This window comes from Vicia villosa, unplaced genomic scaffold, assembly GCF_029867415.1.
Source record: "Vicia villosa cultivar HV-30 ecotype Madison, WI unplaced genomic scaffold, Vvil1.0 ctg.000197F_1_1, whole genome shotgun sequence".
Lineage (NCBI taxonomy): Eukaryota > Viridiplantae > Streptophyta > Magnoliopsida > Fabales > Fabaceae > Vicia > Vicia villosa.
In genome coordinates this window covers 817,795-840,482 of record NW_026705066.1, presented here as the reverse complement: position 1 = coordinate 840,482, position 22,688 = coordinate 817,795, and the positions used below count along the sequence as shown (strand labels likewise).

At 30.3% G+C, this 22,688-nt stretch overlaps 1 protein-coding gene and 1 long non-coding RNA gene across 2 annotated transcripts; both read right to left on the bottom strand.

Moving 5' to 3' along the window:
* Positions 1–932: 932 nt before the first annotated feature.
* Positions 933–3,922, bottom strand: LOC131625288 (universal stress protein A-like protein). The gene is made up of 4 exons (XM_058896173.1): positions 3,682–3,922; positions 2,191–2,312; positions 1,683–1,801; positions 933–1,403 (listed from the first exon to the last, which is right to left on the bottom strand). The coding sequence occupies exons 1-4, from the start codon at positions 3,857–3,859 to the stop codon at positions 1,295–1,297; spliced, it is 528 nt and encodes a 175-aa protein (XP_058752156.1). The 5' UTR covers positions 3,860–3,922; the 3' UTR covers positions 933–1,294.
* Positions 3,923–9,275: 5,353 nt separating this feature from the next.
* On the bottom strand, positions 9,276–18,126 carry LOC131625254 (uncharacterized). The gene is made up of 3 exons (XR_009290786.1): positions 18,026–18,126; positions 12,206–12,370; positions 9,276–9,979 (listed from the first exon to the last, which is right to left on the bottom strand). It is a non-coding gene; the product is annotated as an uncharacterized LOC131625254 (long non-coding RNA).
* Positions 18,127–22,688: the final 4,562 nt, after the last annotated feature.

The following is a 22,688-nucleotide window of genomic DNA, read 5'->3' as shown; positions in this document are numbered from 1 at the left end:
CAAATTGGTAAACAATTAAAAAATAGTATTTTTTTAAGAAAAAAAATACTACTTTAATTAGTAGGGATGGCAATGGACAGGGTATGGGTAGGGTACTATAGTACCCATTCCCATACCCGCGGTTGAAAAAATCTCATTACCCGAGCCCATACCCGCTTGGGTAACAACTTTAACACCCGTACCCATGCCCTTTGGGTATGTAAGTACCCTTACCCGTACCCATTATCCGCGGTTGAAAAAAATCTCATTACCCGAGCCCATACCCGCTTGGGTAACAACTTTAGCACCCGTACCCATGCCCTTTGGGTATGTAAGTACCCTTACCCGTACCCATTACCCGCATTCCTAATAAAAAATAAATATATCAACTATAAAATATCATATCATTTTAAGTTTTCAATAACATTTAAATGTTTTCAAAATACTTATTGTAAAATTATGAAATAAACAAACACTTATGTTAGATATGTAATGGTATTTTTGAAAATTGATAGACATTTATTTTAATATAATAATATAAATCAAAATATATAAATATATATGTTGTGTGGATATGAGGCGGACTGGGTACTAAGTTGCTCATACCCGCACCCATACCCACTTATTTAAGTGGGTAATTACCCGAGCCCGTGCCCGTACCCATTTATGCGGGTTTTTACCTACCCATTGTGGGTATTCAGTGATTCAAAAAAATAAAATATAATTCAGTTCTCAATGCAATAGAATATTAATGGAACGACATTCCTCGCCAAAACAAGTTCTTTCGTTTATGTAAAAAAAACTCTATTGCCGCAGATACGAAATATAACCGTTTCCATCTCTTTGGATCAATACATTTTTTAGTGATGTCAATACTTTGGATCAATACATTTCTTTAGATCAATACTTAGGAACAAAGTTTATGTGACATGCTCACTTTAAACACCAAAATATAAATTGAAATGAACTAAAAATATGTATAATAATCCATGTCTGAACTTGCCTCTTCCAAAGATTTTTGGCCTACCAAAATTTCAGTTCATGCATAGGCAAGTTTCTTATTGAATACTATAACACACTTGCATAACAAGCAATACATAATACAAACCACACAAGCAGATAGCTTTGTACATTCAAAGAAATCAACAAAATACAGATAAGGAGAGAAGGAACAAGGGCAAGCAAGCTCAATAAACTTTGAGATCATGCTCATGTTCCTACCCTGAACAACTCCATAGTTCATACACTAATCTCCATTGTGTCCAATATTTGTTTTTGTTTTTTCAACTCCACAACACAGATAATCTACAAAATACTAGTCATCAACAGGGTCCCTTGGAGTTTCATCTGCGCTGCGTTTGATAGTCATGACAGGGCATTCAGCATGCTTCCAACAAAATTCACTAACAGTGCCAACAAAAACCCTGCAAAAACATGACAACTCAAAATGGTTATTGACCGTAAGTAAGTTACTCGTCGAACTGGTGAACAGATTGAACCAATCGAATCAGTGATTAGATTGAACCAATCGAAGCAGTGATTCACTGTATATATAACACATCATTAATAACAGTTAGCTATGCTAATTAATCCTAGTAACATACTTCAGAATAATAAATTGAATTCTAGGAGCTATGATGCACTCATGAAATTTCATTAAAAATTTGGACAATTCATAATGGAAAAAGTGACCATGCACATACTTTTGGAAAGGTCCAAGACCTCTGCTTCCCACAACTAGTAAATCTGGACGTAGCCGTTTCACCTCATTCAATATCACATCTTTGGGATCACCCTGCTTAATCCATGCTTGACAGGCCACCTACAAACATATAAATATTTAGCTTGCCCGCAGGCATATTATAGACGTTTATGAAGGATATATAATTTCTACAATCATGTGGTCAAGCGGTCATAAATCTTGACCATCAGATGAAGATCAAACAACTGATATTCCTTGAAAGCCAAGAATACGAGCTGTACAATTTCCACCCAACAGGCAAGGATTCTTGACAGTAAAGAATCTGTCTGTTTCTGAAGAAGTTAAACAACAGCTTCTTAAGATAAAAAAAGCTAATTTCAACTTCTATGAGAAATTGTTGTTTAAAAACCTTAGTCATTACCAGATCCATTAAATATTTCTTTTACAATAAGTGCTCATGTTTATCCAAACAAAATCTAAAATCACAAGTAGAGCAGAAAAAATATTACCCCAATTTCATTACACTTATTGACAAAGTATTCCAGCAGATGAGTCCCTCTAACCCTTTCTTTCTCTTTCATGTTCTTAAAGTCTTCATTTGATGCATAGATACTATCCACGTCCTCGTAACCTACAAGAGACGAAATGCCACATGTACAGCCATTAGATTGTAGTTCCCTTTATTTTGCTTTGTAAAAAGTAAATAAATTCCTCACCAGATTAGATTCAAGTTCAAAGTAAAGGGTCAGCAGATCACAAAACACGAAGGAAAATGCAAGTGTTTTCAACCAGAGATAGTTTGTTTTAAACTCTAAATTAGTGCTTCCACAAACACTTCCTAAGTTACAAAACCAAAATTTGTTTCACAAACGACTTAATTTAGCACTTATAGCATAAAATCAATTGTCATATATGCATTTGTGTACTATGAAGCACGGACACCTCTAGGAGTAGACATGTCGCAGTGTCTCACATGTGTCAAAAATTTCAGACAAGTGTCCCCAAATAAATGATATATTTTCTTAGCTTCGACACTCTTTAAATGATACCCGATTGACCCTCGTAGAACACGTGTCGGACAATTTAGACAAGTGTTTAAAAAAGAATTTGTTTTTTTTCTTTACTTCAACATACCTTATACATTTTTTAAGACAAATCTCACACATCTAAAACGGTTAAACATGTATTGAAGCAATGTTATCAATAAAAAATTAAAGACAACAATTTTGATTAGAATATTTTTAACTATTTTAACATTAGATGGATAAATGAAGTTCAAATACTATGGCGTTGCTGGTGTTCTATATTTTTGACACTGTCGGTGCCGGAGTGTCTGTGTCGTGTTGTGTCCTGTTGTCCTAGATTTTTGACATTGTCGGTGCCGGAGTGTCTGTGTCGTGTTGTGTTCTGGTGTCCGTGTCGGTGTCCGTGCTTCCTAGTTTGTGTATAAGATATTCCTATAACAAATTAAAATAAGGTCAAACCATAATCATAAACTATTGTCACAAGCTATCCTAAAAAACTTAAAGAAATAAGTTGAAAACAACTTACAAACATGTCATAGGCAATTTTCACAAGCTCTCTCAAACAACCTTTTAAGTGATTATACCAGTAGATAAACTTAATTAAGTCAATCCAAACCGTTATAAGGAATGCTCTTTCATCACAGCACAGCTATAAGCTCTTTTCATAGCTATCTTGAAGGGTTTACTTAAACGATCTCAAAACACCTTATAATAAGTCGTTTTCCATAAAATAAACTAATCCAAACACGTCCTAAGATAACAACACTAACTACCACTGCATTCTCATCAAACTCAATCTACACAAAGTCACATAAATCACACAAAAATCACAAGAACTTTCACACACCATATAGTCAACAGAAATTACAACAACGAAAATCATAAAACATAATCGAATTCGAAACTAATTCCAACAAGAAACCGAACAAGAAATTAAAAAAATTGAACATGATGAGAAAAAGGAACAAAACGAACCATCTTCATCAGGAACTTGAACATGAAGAAAAAGAAGATTGAAAGAAGAAACATTGTTCCGAACAATCTTCTTGATCGTCCATTCGAAAGCACCTTTGCTACTGATTGAAGGATGAGGATAACCCTTCAAGCTTGACTCGTTCACTCCGATCATAATCCGAGTCACCTCTTCTCCCATTTTTTCACTGAGTCAACTCGTTCTCTTTCGCAAGATATTTTCTTTTTAATTTAGATTTTAAATAAATGTATTGCGTATTTATAATAACAAGGCTCTAAAAATTCGAATTCTCAACGATGTGATTACACGGGACCGGGAAATGAGGTGTCGTTTTATATTAAAACGGTGGGGACCTCATATAGGCCACAAAAATGTCTAAACGACAATTGATCAACCACGTGCTATTTCTCTGGAAAAAAACATGTAAAACTCTTTATTGTTTTATGATTGGGACTTGGGACAGGTGTAAAGGGGCTATGGCTCCAAAATTAGTTATATATGCTTTCAAAGAAAAAAAAATAACAATCATTAAGCCAAACTCAACTTGAAGGGGGCAAAGGTATAGGGAGAGTGAATTCGAGTTCACAATATCTCACTTATTTATGTATAGAAATATCAGATGCAAGAGTGTAGATTCGAATTCAGGACATCTCATTTATTTATTTTTAAAAGATGAATTCTAGGTACTAGACTACATGATCAAAGAAAAATAATACATTCAATTTATCCAACAATTGTAAAAGTGTTGACTCTTTATTTGTAAAGATATGTGAGTTTCTTTCTAATAAAATAGTCTAAATACAAGTCGGACATATCAAATACTTACGAGAATTGGTCTTTTAGCATATTTGACAAATCCACCAAATTGAAGCATGATCATACAAGAAAATACGAGGAACATAACAAATATTAAGCCATTTAAGAACATGTGCCAATAGGTTCTAAAAAATACACATCCAAAAAGTATATGATTAACAGTTTCCGTTTTTCGACATCCTTTTACACATAAAAGTGAATCAATATGAAGAATTCTTCAAGTTATAAAGAGACATTTTCATTGAAGCTTCATTGTGTCAAGCAATCTAAGACATCAAAATTGTCAATATTATACAACAAACACACATTCCTCCACATGTTCTTCCTCACACGTCAAAAATCATTGACACAACTTTCACCCATCACCATCCGTACCCCAACTCAATCTTCTCATTTCTTCAACTAACACTTACAGATTCTAAACTAACTAAAAACTGTTTAAATATAACACATAATGGCCCATTCAATCACTAGTCATGCATAAAATTCAAAGTAATCCCATTACCTATCAATATCACCAAGTTCTCATCAAACCAAATATCAATGTCACACCATCCCTTATTATAAATGTAGAAACATCTTTCCACCAAACTAAAGTCTTTCTCCCATCAATTAGATTATATTTATATTCATCGATCCTTGCATGAGACGGACTCGAGATCGCTAATTCAAAACTAAAACATGCCACTTATTACCATTCGTTTTGATTTCTCATTAGTTGTATATGTTTCCCTTATTTAGATATACCGCCATTCATTGTAATTGAGGTGTCCTTGAATCTTGTACAACTGTCTATACACTTTTTTATTTTTGAAGACATAAGTTCAATGAGAATCGTGTAACCTCCCAATCATTATTCTAACTTGATATCAGAGCACTTAAGCTTGAAGGCTTTCAATCCACAAAACAATCATGTTTGTTTTAAACACAAATAAAAAAATGAGCCCCCTCTCAAATGTTTTTATCAAGTCGGATATGGACAATTATCCTCTTTGGAAATCTATGGTCTTACCACTAATCAAGGGGTGTAAGTTGGAAGGCTACATGTTGGGGACAAAGAAATGTCATGATCAGTTTATCAGCACGACAAGCTCAACACAAACATGGGAAACCAATCCTCAGTATGAGAACTAGAAAGCACATGATCAAGTCTTGCTGGAATGGATGAGGAATACAATGAAAATAAACATTCTAACCCAGCAACTACATTGTGGGACCTCTTAACAACTTTAGGATGAAACTCAAAAATTAGTTGATTCACACACCTAATCAAGGGAGACTTATCTCAAATCAGAATTTGATAAAACAATAAAATGAGAGATGAAGATGGAGCAATACCTACTTAAAATGAAAAACATTACAGATAAGTTGATGCTTGTATGTTCACCTTTATTCAACACTGATATAATCATTCAAACCTTGAATGACCTAGACTCAGAATACAACCTTATGGTGTTCAAGCTATCATACTAAAATGATATCAACTCTGTAGATATACAAGCACATTTGTTGACTTTTGAAAACATGTTAGAACAACTAAACAATTTCAATGGTCTCAATCTAAATGTTTCTTTAAATTTTGCTAGTAAAACTGATCCTAGAAGAAACAAATTTGGATCACGAGAAAATTGAGAGGATCAAACTTCATAGGAATGATATGTTCCATATCAAGAGGTTCTATGTCCAAACCAATGTGTCGTGTATGCAATAAAATAAGACATGTTGTAGTTCAATGCTTTTAGAGTTTTGACAAAACCTACACATGCATGAATCAAAATTCTAAAAATGACAAACAAGGAACACCAAATGAATTCATAGTTTCACCTTATCAGAATTAGGGTTATGAATGGAACTTTGATAACGGTGTTAGCAGTCATGTGACTCATCATGTAGTTTCACTACATGACCCCAATGAGTACAATGGTAAGAATTCATCGTTAGTAGGTAATGGTGAAAAACTTAAGATTGTTTCCTCTGACTCATCAAAACTAGATAATATAAATCTTCCTGATGTATTATATGTACCTGTTATCACCAAAAATCTATTGAGTGTGTCCAAATTAACTCTTGACAACAATATATTTGTTGAATTTGATGCAAACTACTGTCTTGGTGAAGGACAAATTGAAAGGGAAAACACTTTAAAAGGGGAATTTAAAGATGGCTTATATTATAACATGATTTTGGAGGGGAGTTATCGGGGTCATTGTTTGGAGGTTGGGGTGATTAGTGCCCTAAATCGGATGTGGAAGACTAAGATTCCAAGCAAGATTTTGATTTTTGGGTGGAGGCTTATCTTGAATAAGATTCCAACAAAGAAGGCTTTGGCGAGACGTCACATTTTGACGGATTCTACTCTTTTGGTATGCTCTCTTTGTGGGGAGGAGGAGGAAGACGTGAATAATCTTTTTGGATCTTGCGCCGTCTCTTTGGTTTGGTGGAACAAGTTTTGTGATTGGCTTCGGGTTGATTTGGCTACCTTTTCGGGTAATTTTTTTAATCGTCTTTTAGCTTTGGATTTACTTGTAAGTCCCGGTTTGTGGTAGATATTAGTTGGCTTTTTGGTTTGGCTTTTTGTTGGGGTATTTGAAGTTGTAGGAATGAGATCATTTTTAATGGTGGTTCCTTACTTAATTTTGATTCTCTTGGTATGATTAAATTTGTTGCTTGGGAATGATTATTTTCTTTTTATAAGGTAGGGGATTCTCTTGTTTGGTCGGATTGGTGTGTTAATCCGGCCATGTATTGGACTCTCTTAGTTGGTTGTTCTTGGTGGTGGGTTGTTCCTTTGTTTTTGTTTTTGTACTCATGGAATAGCACCTCTTGTGCTTTTTAATTCTATTTTGCTTATAAAAAAAAACTAGCAAGTGATTACTAGTGAAAATAAAGATCCATGTATCTACGTGTTTGTAAAAAACAAAAAAACTGGCATATGAAACTTGGACATCCAAAAAATAAAGTTCTAGAAAGAGTATTGAAAAGTCGCAATGTGATGATCTCACCCAATGACAAACATTTAGAGGGCCCTAGGGAAAATGCACTTGTTACCTTTCAAACATTTATTGTATCATGCCAAGGAACCTTTAGAACTAGTTCATTCCAATGTAGAGGGCCCTGCCCCAATTTTGTCACCAATTGGTTTTAAATACTACTTACATTTTTGTTGATAATTTTAGCAGATCCACATGGATTTTTCCTTTAAAGCAAAAATCAGAAACCATACATGCTTTTGTTCAGTTTATGAAATTGGTTGAGAATCAATTTGAAAACAAAATAAAAATTATCCAATATGATGATGGAAGTGAGTATAAACCAGTCCAAAGGATTTGAGTGGATTCAGGAATTCAATTCAATATGTCATGTCCCTATACATCACAACAAAATGGTAGTGCTGAAAGAAAACACAAACATGGTGCTGAGCTGGGGTTAGCATTTTGCAATGTTGTTTACTCAATCAATAGAATCCGTTCATCCACAAATCCAAATGAAAGTCCATACTCAATTTTGTTAAATAAAGAACCAGAGTACAATACTTTAAAGCCCTTTGAATGTGTTTCTTACCTTTGTCTCAAGCTATTCAATCAACACAAGTTGGAGCTTCACACAACTAGATGTGTGTTCTTGGGTTATAGTAACTCACATAAAGGATATAATTGTTTCACATCACGTGGAAGAATCTTTGTGTCAAGACATGTTAATGTGTTATGTTCAATGAAAATCAATTGACACTAGAAATCCACTAAAAGCATTAACTCAATACACTTAAATTTTATGATCTTCTTAAATTATTTAATATAAATAAACATATTTTAAAATTTAGATTATCAACTAAATTTTTGTTTATCCTCTTTATAAAAATATTTTTAAAAATTGAATTATCAATTTTGTAATGATTTCTTAAATTATTTAATTTAGTTAAACCTTTTTTTTATTTTCTTAATTAAAAAAATAAATTATTAATGTTTTATTCTCTTTTTTTAATCCACTTTCTAGAACAAATTTTCAAAATCAATTTTAAAATTTAAAACTAAAAGTGATTAAACATGCCTTTGGTTTGTCTTAATAAGCATATAAAATTTTTTTATTTAAGTTTGTTTAATGTATGTTTATTTTATAAAAGTTGGTATTAGTTGGATCATTTTCTCAAATTGTTCTTTTAAGATTTTTATTTTTCAAGTTAATCTTTTTATGTTATATTATGTTTGTGGTGTTAATCATTTTAAAAAGTTTTGTTAAAAAAATGTGTGACATTTTTTTTTGGGTTTGTAATTTAATGACTTCAATTTAATTTATAGATAAATGGTTGAAATAACAAAAATTAATTGATGCTATGTAAATAGATTTTGCTTATGAAACAATAAATACAAAGCCAAAACAACATTAAAAAAAAAAAATACTATCGATAAACTTTTTTAACATATGAAACAAGTAAAACTTAGTGGTCATACTCAAATTTTGATTGGATCCATCCTAACTACAATATTAAACAAGGCACTTATATTTTCACTTTTCCCCATATATTTCCATACAAAAAATAAACAACAATGAATTTATAAATTAAAAATATCATTCTTCCACTCTCATGTCAAAGTATAAGAGCCATGCCTTTAGTTCAATTCCAAAACCATGAAAAATCATGGAAAATTAACACAAACATACACACTATGCTAAATTTAAAATCACTTAGTACCTAAAAATTAAATACACCTATTTGAAAACAAATCACTACCTTTTCTCTCTATCATTTAGATTGATCATGAAATTTGACACCTCTCAAATTCACACTCAATCATAATTACTATAATCGAATCATAGTGACACAATAATTCATCTGAAATTTTAAAATCAAAATTGTGTCAAAATTACAGTTATTCGTTGTGATTTTGTCAAACTCAATATCAATTTCAACGTAAAAAAAATTGAGGAAAAGCAATGAAATTAATCATTTGAGAAAGAAACCCTACTAAAACCTAAATGACCAATTTGATACAACTCATGCCAAACCTTTTCAGCTTCAAATCCAACATTAACATGAGCACTATCCATTGGTGATGTTGGCCACCCTACATTCAAATCCTCATCCTTTTTCTCTTCCAACACATCATCATCATCAACATCTTTGTGCCCCATTTTGCATCTCTTCTTATGACAACACCTCTTCTTCTTATTCTTCTTGTTCTTGCTCCCTAATCCCAAACATTTTCTTCCCATAACCCAAGGTGCCTTTATAAAAGCCAAAGCAAAACAATGTAACACAACACAAGGACAACAACATAGGGCAACACAATCAGCTACTAATCCTGTTGTGCATGATTTGCAATATTTGCCTGAACACTCTATCGAATCGACTTCGCTATCGTCGGCAGTGTTAAATCTCTTGTTGGTGGGTTCATTCCCTTTGCTACGACTCTTATGTCTTGTAGTTTTGCTACTTGAAGTTTTTTTTGGATTCTCATCCATGCGACTTTATTCTTCTTTATGTTTCTGCAAATTTGTAAATGGGAACATTTAGAATAAAAGTGTAAAACTATTTACCTTAAAAATTACCTAAAATTGATTTATTATTAATTGTTTGGTTTTATAGTCAAACATGTTAAATGACTTAGCATAAAAATATTAGATGGTTGATATACAATGAATTTATATCATAATCATGTTTTTAAAAGTAAATTAGACTAAACATACAAAAAAAGAATTTAACGAAAAATACAGCGACACAATGTAAAGCAGTTTTACATTATCAGTGAAATTATACCCGTTAATTTTATAGATATTTGATTTTTTCTTTAAATCACATATAAAATATTTTTTTTTAAAGGGTGTGATTCACTGACCGTGTAAAATATTTTACAGTGGACTACCTTTAAGATTATAGAAAAAAAAAACTATATATAAAATTTAATATAAACCATATATAAAATTTAATATGTTAGAGTTTATCGACTCAAATTATCCTAGCATTATGTCTAACTAAACAGAAAAAAAAATCTTTCTACAAATTATTTTTTGAATGATTAGATGTAAGCTAGCTATTTAGCATAATGATATACATAAAAAATTCAAAAATCTATCTTTATCCTTGTGAAAATTCGAAATTCAATTCACCTAAATTTTTATTTATTAAAATAAAAGGCTTAATTGCAATTTTGGTCCCTCTATTATTCATTTTTTTGGATTTTAGTCCTCTTATTTTAAAATTCGGAATTTTAATCCCTATATTTTAGTTTTTTGAGGATTTTGGTCCCCCTGCAAATTCGAAGGCAATTTTAAATGAAATGACGCTCTTAATGATGATGTGTCAGTGCTAGTTCAACAGTAATCTGTTCAAAAAAGTTATTTTTATTTAAGATTTATGTTGAACATGTCATTAATCTGAGTTTCATTTCATTAAAAATTCACTTCGGATTTGTAGGGGGACCAAAATCCTTAAAAAAACTAAAACAAAGGGACTAAAATTCAAGATTTTAAAATAGGGGGACCAAAACCCAAAAAAATGAATAATTGGGGGACCAAAATTACAATTAAGCCAAAATAAAAAGAGTGTTAGTGTGTTATTTGACCAACTTTATAATAGTTTAAGTTTTTTTTATACAATGAGTATAATTATTATGTTTATTCTCTTTTTGACTAAAATTATAAGTTTATAGAATATAAACAAATAAATTATTAATATGCATAACCTACAAAAGTAAAAATATAATAAATATTTAACACGGTCATGTAAATTACAATTTTCATTTTAAGAAAAAAAACTTAGTTGTTAAATCAAAATGATAATCATTACTCCCTTAGTTGTTAATTCATGTAAATTACAATTTTCTTTTTAAGAAAAAATAAAATTTTGTTTTGATCTCATTTAGAGAAAATGTTTTCATAATTTTTTAATAAATTTAATTTGCAAAAACATTTAAGGATATACTCCAAAGTGATTTTGTGAACTTAACCAATTAATAAAGAACACATTCCAACACCAAAGTGATTTTATGTTTACAATGACACTACTTGAAACTTTCAGAAATCAAAATGATCACTCAAAAATAAAAAAATTCACTCAAAATGACATTATTTTTATACAAGTAGACGTGGATTTTAATGGATATACACCAATAATCTTATCTCAATATAAACCCACTTTGTTAAATTAATTATTACAAAATCTCGACAAAAATCTACAATACTGTGCATATTCATCAAACTCATCAACATTTAGGATCCTAAATTAAATATTAATAACATCTATCTATTTTTGTTATTTTTTTACAACACTTTTTTGAATATATGATCCTTAAGAATAAATTTCAGTGCCTATATAAACATCGCACCATTATTTTACTATTAAAAAACGTGTTTAAGTTCGTTTTTCTTATTCCTAATTTGACTCGTTTAAGTTTTTTTTTTTTTAATTTAAAAATGTTGAAAATCAAAATATTCAATGTTCCCAAAAATATAGTCGTTAGTGAATCGAGGAGTAAAAATCTAACTAACTCATAAAACTCATCTATAGCCTCTATACATTAGGGGCATGTTTGGATATCCAATATTGCAAAACGTGATTTAACACAAACAATTTATTGATGATGACTATAGGTTAAAGAATTTGTTCGTCTTAATGGCTTACATACATGGTGTTAATTAGATTCAAGATAAGCAATTGTAAAATTCTTAAAGACAGCAAAATTACAATTGAAAGTAATTTGATAATTAGCTAACCTGAAAATTTTTAAACGCGATGTCTCGATCTCTTTTAGTTTAATCAGATGCAGTTGGAAATACACACCTAAATTTTTGTGAAGTTTGGTCGCACCTTTGCAAGAGTTTACTTGATTTGATATTAGATTTTACAATTGCACACAAACGCAAGCCTCTTGAAGAAACCTAATAAGAAAATATACAGGTGATGAGTATATTAAGAATAATGATAAACAAAGTGGTGAGCTAAAATTTGATAGAAGAAACACACTTTATGAATGAGAAGAGGTTTCCAATTGCTTCAATTCAAAATATTGGGGCAAAATGGAACGTTAACTTGATACCTCATTCTTATCTATTATTATTAGATTAATTATTATCATGAATTTAGTTATATTGTTAATGAATCAACCCAACTTATTTATTTATTATTGTTTATTTGTTCATTTTTTTTATTCTACTATGATATATTAATGTTTAATAATTATTTATTTGTTGAGATTTAATTTCATGTATATATAATTTTTTTAAAAATAGAATAGTGAATAACAATTAAACTCAAATTTTACTTATTTAATTGAACTAAATTAATAATTTACAAAATTTTAAATTTTAAAAGTTTGAGATAAATATATCTCTTTTTATTAAATTTACATATTTAACTATATTTTTTTAAAAATCACATAGAAATGTTAAGAGTGGAGTGACCTAAAGCCCAATAGCCAGTCCAGTTCAATTATTTTTATTTTTCATTCTACCTCTTAATATTCTCAAATTTGCAAAAGTATATTATAAGAAGAACTAAACTAAAGACTAATTTTGTATGGCTTAAATGAGTTGGGGGCAAAAAACATTATTTTTAAGTTTTCCTTTTTACAACCTAATCCATAAAAAAATAAAAAATTTCTCAATTTATCTGTCAATATTTTCAAACATGCAAAAAAATGTTATTAAAAGAACTAAATCTAATATTTATATTTGAAACCGCATCAAATGTTTGTCATACACTTATTTGTTGGAAGTTGGTTGAGGTGACCAACAAATATGCGCATCCTATTTAAATTCGTCACGTAGAAAAATAGATATGAATTAATCGAACATAGGAAAAACTGTGAGTTTAATACAACGACTTTGTTTATAAAAAAATAAGAACGGAACAAAATTTGCATCCTTAAAAACAAAAAGTTGCAATAATCCATATCCGTCCAAGTAATTCTTGCAGTTGCAAAAAAGTATTAAAAAAAAGAACGAAACTAAAATTGTAAAAAATATGTGTTTAAAATTTTAGTCTAATCAGGTAAACAATATGTACAAAGGATCGAACTCGTTTTGTTATCTTTAAAACTTAAAATCTTGAAATATTTACTTCTCAAATTAACTCAAATAAAGGCATATCCAACATAGTTTACAATACACAAGATCCCTATTTTGTAATAACAACAAAGAAACATTTAACTCTAAACAATATCATCCTAACAAAAATCTATTCTAGACAAGAAAATATCAAAAGGGTAAAATAATCATTCATGTCAAGTTGAAATTGAATAGAATTGGAAAGGCAAGAGAAAAAGTAAAATCCCATGAAATGCCAATTTCTTGAAACATCACACACAAGTCAGTCAACTATTTTTACTTTGAGATAGGAATCTCAATGGCAATACTAAAGTGCTGCCCTACATATGGTATGTACATGGTACAAAGGATTCCATTGGTTTAAAAAAATAAAAGCAAGTGCTTTTAGAAAAATAATGCAATATGAATATTAAAGAAACTGCATATTCTAAAAAATTACTTGGAATATGTGAGATTATGTATTTTAAGTTTATAATTGGGATGCTCCATATGCTCTCTTCAAGAACAAAGATAAAAAATAAAAATGATTTCTTGTTATTTACTCAAATAGTAAACTAATGTTAGGGCTCGTTTCTCTAAGAGAGATCTTGCCAATTAAAATTGAGGAGAAAGAGAAAACAGATCTGCAATTGATGCTCCATACTTTAGTCAAGTTTATATTCAAATCCAAATTTTGGTTTTTCTTTTTTTATTTACAAGCTACAAATTTTAATTAATATACACTAGTGCAGAAATGACAATAGAACTTTTAATATTATATCTAATTTATTAAAAAGAGGTGTAAGACTTACATACAATGTTAATTTTTAAAATATTAATTGATGTCGGTGAGTTTAAACATCTATTTTTCAAAAAATGAGGTGTAAGTGTGTCCTTAAGAGACGGTGGCAAACCTGTAATTATTAAATTATACCTAATTTTATAAAAATTTGGGATGGAAAATATCGTTTTTATTTTTATTTTTCTCGCTTGCATCCTTCTTAGTTCTTACGCTCTCAAAGTCTCGTGAAACCCTCTCAGCCTCTCAATCCTCATCAAACTAGGGTTTGATTTTTTTCTCACATTCACTATATCCAATAAGACTTTGTTTTTCGATTCACGATCTTCAATCAAACTTTTTGCGATTCATGACCTCCATTTATGATTTCACAGTCCCTGTTCAAAAGCTTCAGGCACTATTTCTCCACTCACGTATGGCCGCAAACCCTTTCCTAACCTACTTTGTTTTTCTCTGCTTACGACCACAAATCGCTTCACGATCTCCGTCATTCTTCTTTGATCACAACCTCATTTATTCATCTCTATTCGCAACATCTCCTTGTACGACCCTAAAACCTAGCAACTTTCTCCATTCGCCACTCCTTCCCCATCGATGACACAATCTCTAGTCTATTTTGTACTCATTATTCGCTCATCACTCCTCCGACAACGACGCCATTCTTTTTCTGTATGTGGCCATGTCTCCAAAGAGGCAACCCTTCTATCTGAATATAGGTAACACTGTAAAAATAATAAATTGGGATAAATTAAGTTCTTTTAGGTTTCTTATCTTGATTGGTCAGTTTGAAATCAAATTGATTTGATTGTAATATTTTATTTAATCTCTTGATTTTGATTTTCAGAAACAAGTGTCAAACAAGCCAACTCAAAGGGATTGGACATGCAGTATTTACTATCTGGAAATACAAATGGAGTTACTATCCTGCAAGAACAGTCCCTTGTTAATGAAAGGGACATCGTGTTTAATAGGCATGCTTGTAAGTTTATGGCTATTATTTAATTTTTATTAGGTATTTTAATTTGTGTATGTTCATAATGAAGCCAAGCCAAGTATCACAAATACCTCAACCACAGATGAATGGAATTATGGTTTCTCAAATTGAGGCAATGTTTGCATATATTTGTTCAAATGTTATCATTTGTGTATGGGTGTATAACTCCATTAACGATCTTTTTTGTTTTGTTTGTATTTTTATACTCTACATTGATTGAAATTTGTTCCATCATTGTATGTGATTGTCAATTATCTTGTCTTAATTTTTGCTTTGTTGGTTGGTTTTAAATCGATGGAATCCTGATAGATGGAAAATCTCTTTGGAGATAATGGTCAAATAACTCTTGTAATGGGGAAGGAAACATGGTTACTTACCTAATGTACATGTAATTGATGATTTTGAGGATTTTAAAACAAAGATTAAATAGAAAATTTAAGATTAGAAACTAACTCGTGTGCACTTACATACTCACCCTTAAATAGCTCACTAACTTATCAAAGTAAGTCTACTTATATATGTATGACATTTAACTCAATTGTTCAAAATTTTATTATAGAGTTTTTATAAGTGATTAACATTTAAGTTATTTTGATAATAGTCATGTGTAGTGCTTTGAATTTTAAGACCAAGACATTATGTGTTCTGTTTTTATGCATAATTTTGCAGGTTTTGGTATTGGTCTTCTTCATTATATTTATGTTGACATTGATCAAATTGATTTCCTATAGATATAGTCTTTTTTACCTTAAAAATTGAAATGACCAAGTTGTTTGACAATGTACTGATGAGTTGCAATCTTAGAGGAACATGTCATGAATAACTTGGAAATATTACCAATTTAAGATCATTGTAAATAATGTTACTATTATAAATTTTTTCTGGTTGATGATACGGTAGGAAATTTCCTTGTAATATTCATATGCTTTTATTACCAATTATAATAGATTCAATTGGTACTCATATTTTAGTGACAACATGAAAAATAAGCTTGCTATAGAGTATTATTATGAGTATTGCCTCAATTTGTTTGTTTCTTTTTGAAAACTAAGTTTTCATTCCTATATTGAGCATTAGTATTTCTTTTTCAAGGATCCCTATTTTATAAATAAAAAAATTGAGTTTTTAATACTAATAATTGGTTATGTTATTGCAGGACAAAAATAGAGATTTCATGCCCAAGAACTTTTGTGTGAGGTTACATGCTTTGTTTGGGGCTGCATTGGCTTTTGGTTAAGTGCATCGGGTAGTTAATAGTAGGCTACTACTGTGTACAATATTTTGATAAAAGAAAATTATATGAATAAGGAATGTGTCGAAGAGGATCAAGGATGCAACTATATTTAGTGCAATAGCTATATGTATGAAATTAATTTTCTATGACAAACTTTAGCTTGTTGGCTAGTAATATGTAAAGATGTATGTGTGGTAATGTTTGTTTTTTAATTTCGTACAACTCTAATATATTTTGTTTTTATATAGTAAAATTTGGTATCTAAACTCTGAATTTATATGTACTACATTCAGTGATAATTAATATTAAAATTAGAATTTTGGAAGAAGGAACAGCATAATCAATTAAAAAAAAAAGTAAAATAAAAATGTAACACCAGTTACTTACTAAAAATTGGTGTTAAATTCTCACATTTAACACCTGTTTCTTCATAAATTAGGTGCCGATAGTCAGGCTTTAACACCCATTTTTGTCAAATGTTACGTGTTCATATACATTGACACCTATTTAAAGTCGGTGTCAAATGCATTTGTTATACCAGTTTTAAAACAGGTGTCAAATGTCTAACTTACAATACCGGTAGCAATAACACCGGTAAAAAATAGGTGTCAAATGTTTAAAAAACTGGTGTTAAATCTCTCATTTGCACTAGTGATATATATATATATATATATATATATATATATATATATATATATATATATATATAATGATTAAACTTATGAGTACCAAAAAAAAAATTAAGTTAATCATTGGTTCTGCGATGAAAAAAATTGATTTTTAAGTAAATAATTTTATAAAATTTATTTTGGCTAAAAGTAATTTATATTTGATAAATTTTTGCAAAAATATTTCACCAAAAAATTTCAGCATAAAAATCATTTAAATTCAAAAACTATAAATCCTATCTTCAATTAAAATTAATTATAAAAAATATTAACAATTCTATTCGAGAATAATCAAACATTTTAGAATCAATTCGTCCCATTCAATAGAAGATGTTTAAGTGAAACCAAACCTATACACTAATAAGTGAGTATATATTTAATCTTATTGCATAATTTTTATGCATCATGTTATTAAATGTGCTAAAGTTAGTGTTAAGTTTCACTTCATTAGATTCAACCAAACCAAAAACATGAAAATAACAAAATGCTAAGGTTGAAACATGAAAATAATTAAAAACATTGCTAAGGTTGAAACATGAAAATCCATCAAATTGGATGAATATCAAGGAAGATCCAATTATGCAAATTAAGATCCACTTTTAAACCTTAATACTGATCAACAAACTTCAACAACAACAACAACAGTATCTCATAATTTCATAAACATAAATTACATGCATTTTATATTCATATTGTCAATTTGAAGCTCAAATATTATGATGCAGAAACAAACTATATAGTAACTCAAAAAAACTATACAAACATATTACATTAACAGAAGGAAGAAAAATAGAGAGGTAGTTTAGTTACTTACTTGAGAGAAAAATTGAAGCTTTTAAGTTAAACTCCAATTTCTCCGAAGAATTTGATTCTGAATATAATATTCATCTCTTAATCTCTTTGAGTTGTTTTGTTAATGGAATTGCAAGTGAAAACTTGATATGATATATAACAAAACCCCATTTGAGGAATCTCACACACTCTCTCTCTGCATGCTTTATAGTTTATTTTTATCATAGTTTGTAAAACTATTAATTAAAAACCAAACCATTATATAATAACAATAAGAGCTCAGGGGGACAGAATATTATATTAATTTGGATTCAGCAACATTTTTTTTTTCAATCAAAGACTGTCAGTCAAATAGTCGTTGAATTCAGATTTGTTGAATTTTAAGAGTGATAGTGCGTGTGTCAAAAAAAAATAAAATTAATGAAAGTACTAAAGTCTTACATCGACTAAAAATAAATAAATAAATGTCGATTTTATAAAAGATGCGACTAACACTCACGTTGTCTTAAGATTTCGAGCGGATATATAGTATAAGATCTCTTGTAAATTATAAAAATTTATATTATTTGATTTGATTTTTATTCAACATTACTATTAGATAGTTTAAAATAAAAATCGTTCGAGTGAAAATCAACGGTTGAGATCTTCTACAGTGTGAAAACTGCATACAACCCTACATCAGAGAATCAAAAATCACAATGAAGCAAAAGTGTGCGTGGTGAAGAGTTCCAATGAGAGGGAATATTGGAAAATGTTGTAGTTTTTCTTAGCAATTTTTCCACTTACTCTGTCCAATCCGTTCTCGTCCATATCATATGTTTGATTTTGTTAATTAAATCTCAACTCAGTAATATTCTCGCACGTGAGAGACAGACAGCACGTGCATCCATGTTGTCCTATGCTATGCATTTCTGTAAAACAAAAGTTACTCAAGTCAAATGTCTTTTGAAAAATATGTATGTTAATGTTCAATTCTGGTTAAGTACTTATTAAACATCAATGAGGGGAAGGAATTAAACTAGCAATAGATTAGGATAAGAGATTGTGTTGATTTATTTTATTTAAAAGAGAGATTTGGACGGTTAAAGTTATTGCTTAAAACCTTTACTTACATAAAGTGATTAACTTTATGATGCTAAAATAATAGTGAAATGTTTTTATTTTAGGCTATGTTTGGATACAATAAAAAGAAAGGAGTGCAATGGAATGGAACGGAACAGAGCGGAATAGAATAAATACATCTTTCTATTGTTTGAGAACTTTACGATGGAATAAAGTAATTTTTTCATTCCGCCCAAATCAGATGGTACAAAAAATAGTGGAAAGTGATGGAATGGAATGGAATGCATTCCATCTGATACCACTCCATTCCATCTGTTTTTAATCAATTCAAACGATGGAACATAAAATTATTTAATTTCATTCCGCTCCATTCCATCTTATTCCATCAATCCAAACATACCCTTAGAGGAAAGGGGTTTGTTTGGATTTAAATTAGGACAAAACTTAGGTACAATTTTTTAGGTGTGGTTCTTACTATTTTCCAATGAAAATATGACAAGTGTATAATTTTTTTTACACGTATGTAAATTTATTTTATTTTCACTCACTAAATAATATTTTAGTATATTTGTCATATTTTCATTGAAAAATAGTAAAAACCACACCTAAAGAATTGTACCTAAGTATTGTCTTTTAAATTACTATTCTTCAAATTTTAATATTTCCTTTTTTTATAAATGGATTTGGATTTAAAGTTATATTAAAGGATAAGATTATTCAAACATTTTAAAAGGAAATATATATATATATATATATATATATATATATATATATATATATATATATATATATATATATATATATATATATATATATATATATATATATATATATTTTAAATAGTTTAAAAATCAACCTTGACACATTATGTTTAAATAAAGATACTATATGATGACAGTTTGTCAGACTATATTTTAATAATTTAAATTGTTGTTTTTGAATACATTTAGTAGAAATGCGCTTTTATATTTTAGATTTTAACAAAGAATTCAAAAACTTGTGAAAAAGACCAATGTTGCAAAAATTATTTTAACTAGACAAATTTTATAGTGTTTCACTGTGGAAGTTATGATGAGAATGTGAGGAGAAGATTGAAACACAAAGACCGGAGGAAAGTAAAGAAACCCACAAGAGCTGACAAATCGCGACACACATGGAATTGAAAGCAGAATGACTAATTGTTCAAAGGTCAAAGCAGCATGCCACTAGACACACTGACGCAATCCCAACACCCGAGCTTTTACTCAAGTATTTATCGCATATTTATTATGATGAATGGTAACCCTATTATCATCGAGAGTTACTAGAAGGATAGTGTTTCTTTGTCTTTGAAAATGGGAATTGAGTCTGAATTGCATTTTTTCCTTTCTATTGGTGGGGATTTTGAATCAGGAGTCATTCTTTTGAGTGATGATTCAAAAATGGAAGGGTCGTCTAGAGAATCTCTTTCAAATAAAGTTCTTTCTAGAAGCACTTCAGGGACCCTGTTTCCGGCGAAATCCAACAGGGTGAAAACCTTGTCGAGAGACCTATGCCTCTTCTTGTCTTGACCAAGGCAAAAGTAGAGGTTGTCTGTCAAAGGAGGGAAAATGTTGGTCGCTTTTTCAAAACGTATCGGAAGGTAATTGGTTATGACCCAAGTGATGTTGAAATTGCTCATCATATGGAGTGCTAAGGGCAACATGAAGTCGTGTCTTAGGTCAAACCTGGTGACCATCATAAAGCTGACGTATTAGCCCATAAGGGTCTTCAATTAATAGAGCCGACTAATACTAATAGATACCACTGGGTGGCCTCCGAAGTAGTTGGGGCTCCTTATGTCTTGAACACCAACAAGGGTGTAACCTACACCGACATCATGGTTGGTGTCATACCCCAAAATTTGCCCATTTATTTTTCAAGATATTTTGGCTCAAGCACTCTCCTCAGGTTCCTATACATATCCATACTCAAGAAGTTCCTCAAGGGTTGAGTGCACAAACCCTCTCCTAAGCAATTAACCCACAACTAGGGTTTTGCTTCTTTCAAAGTAAAATCAGGTTCTAAGACCCCAATTGGACTTCATGGCTTATCATATGATTCCAAGTATCCTCATGCCAAGTATCAAGCCTTGAATCACAAGATTGCTCAGTCAACTGCTCAATTGATCAACAGTCAACTATGTTGACCTAAAAGTCAACTAGGTTCAACCTACAATGAAAACTCCTAATTTTTTATAAACATCAACATTTTGAGGTGATATTCATCATTTTATCAAAGGTTGATCATGATTCATAGAGAAAAGCTCAAAGATCATCAAGATTCATAGTTACTAAATTAGGGTTTAAAGGAGAAAGTCAACTGAACTTTGACTGGTCATAAATCTCACATACTTTATCAAAAATTCCTCAATCAAAGCTTATTATCAAGGAAATTCAATTTTCTACAACTTTGATGTTGGACCCAAGACCAAGAAATGCATCGTTTAAGAGATATGAGCCAAAACATTACAGGTCCTTTTAGAAGTCAACAAAAAGCTGTTTTTTGTCAGGACCAGTATCATCAGGATAAAATCTCCAAATGTAAAAAAGGTTCCAAAGTGGATTGTAGAGGACATATTGGGCTTTTCAAAAAGTCCTAGAACATATTCATATGATCAAAATTGAGAAAGTTATGGATTGCACAAGATGAGTTATTTTTTAGAAATGTTTGAAACCCTAGTTGACTATTTTTACATTTTTTGAGTATTGGGCCTTAACATTTGTTTTGTCCATGTGAATTTGAGTACAAAGGAGGTCTATTGGTCAATTTATATTATTATTATTATGATATTTATTTCATTTATATTTGATTTTAATCATTTAAAATTCAAATAAAATCAAATAAAATCATAAAATAATTATATGATTGATACACCAAACTTTTTCCTTAATTTATTCAGATCCAAACTTGATCCAGTGGCCAAGAAAGAATGGAAAAGTGCATGAAATAGATTGAGCTCAAAAATAGAAAGTTTTGAAGCAAATTTTCAAATCAAATTTTCATATTCAAGAGGATAATTCTTTCCATAAACTCTTGACCTAATTTGCTCCACATATAAACACAAACCTATTCAGCATGAGAGGGAACAAAAAAAGGAGGAGGAGCAGCTAGGGTTCCGTAAGTGAAAAAATATCAAAAAGAGGTGTAACTTCGAGACACAGATTTAATCGAGTTTCAAGCCAAACCAACGATCCCATCCGACTCGTGACAGTCCAAGGAGTTCATTCTCGTCTTCGTTAAAGCCCAGAACGCGTGGAGAAGCTTCATACGAAATCACGGTTTGTGTGTAAACTTTCAAAATTCAAGCACATCACTCATGCAATATAAATGAATCTCATGCGTGTATTTATGTTTCTGACGATATTTAGAATATTTTTTAGTCATCGTTTCTGAGTTTGAGTACATGAATCGCATGAAGCCATTATTAGGGCAAGGAAGCTCTTGTGCTTCGCATTCATGTTTGCAGAAGGTTTCAGGCTAAATGGACTCCGTATTCAAACTCAGGGGTAAATTTTAAGTCGATCTAGGCCATTCTTTGTTCGAGTTAACGTTGTTTTTGCAAGTTTAAATCTTCAAAGGTTTTTTTGCAAGAAAATCCACAG

What these genes read in the sequence shown, in the direction of transcription:
- LOC131625288 (XM_058896173.1), bottom strand. Translation starts at nt 3,859, where the DNA reads ATGGGAGAAGAGGTGACTCGGATTATGATCGGAGTGAACGAGTCAAGC. An exon ending in TCAAGTTCCTGATGAAGATG is followed by an intron (nt 2,313 to 3,681) that starts GTTCGTTTTGTT and finishes CGTCTCTTGTAG; the next exon opens with GTTACGAGGACGTGGATAGT. An exon ending in GGTCTTGGACCTTTCCAAAA is followed by an intron (nt 1,404 to 1,682) that starts GTATGTGCATGG and finishes ATGTTTTTGCAG; the next exon opens with GGTTTTTGTTGGCACTGTTA.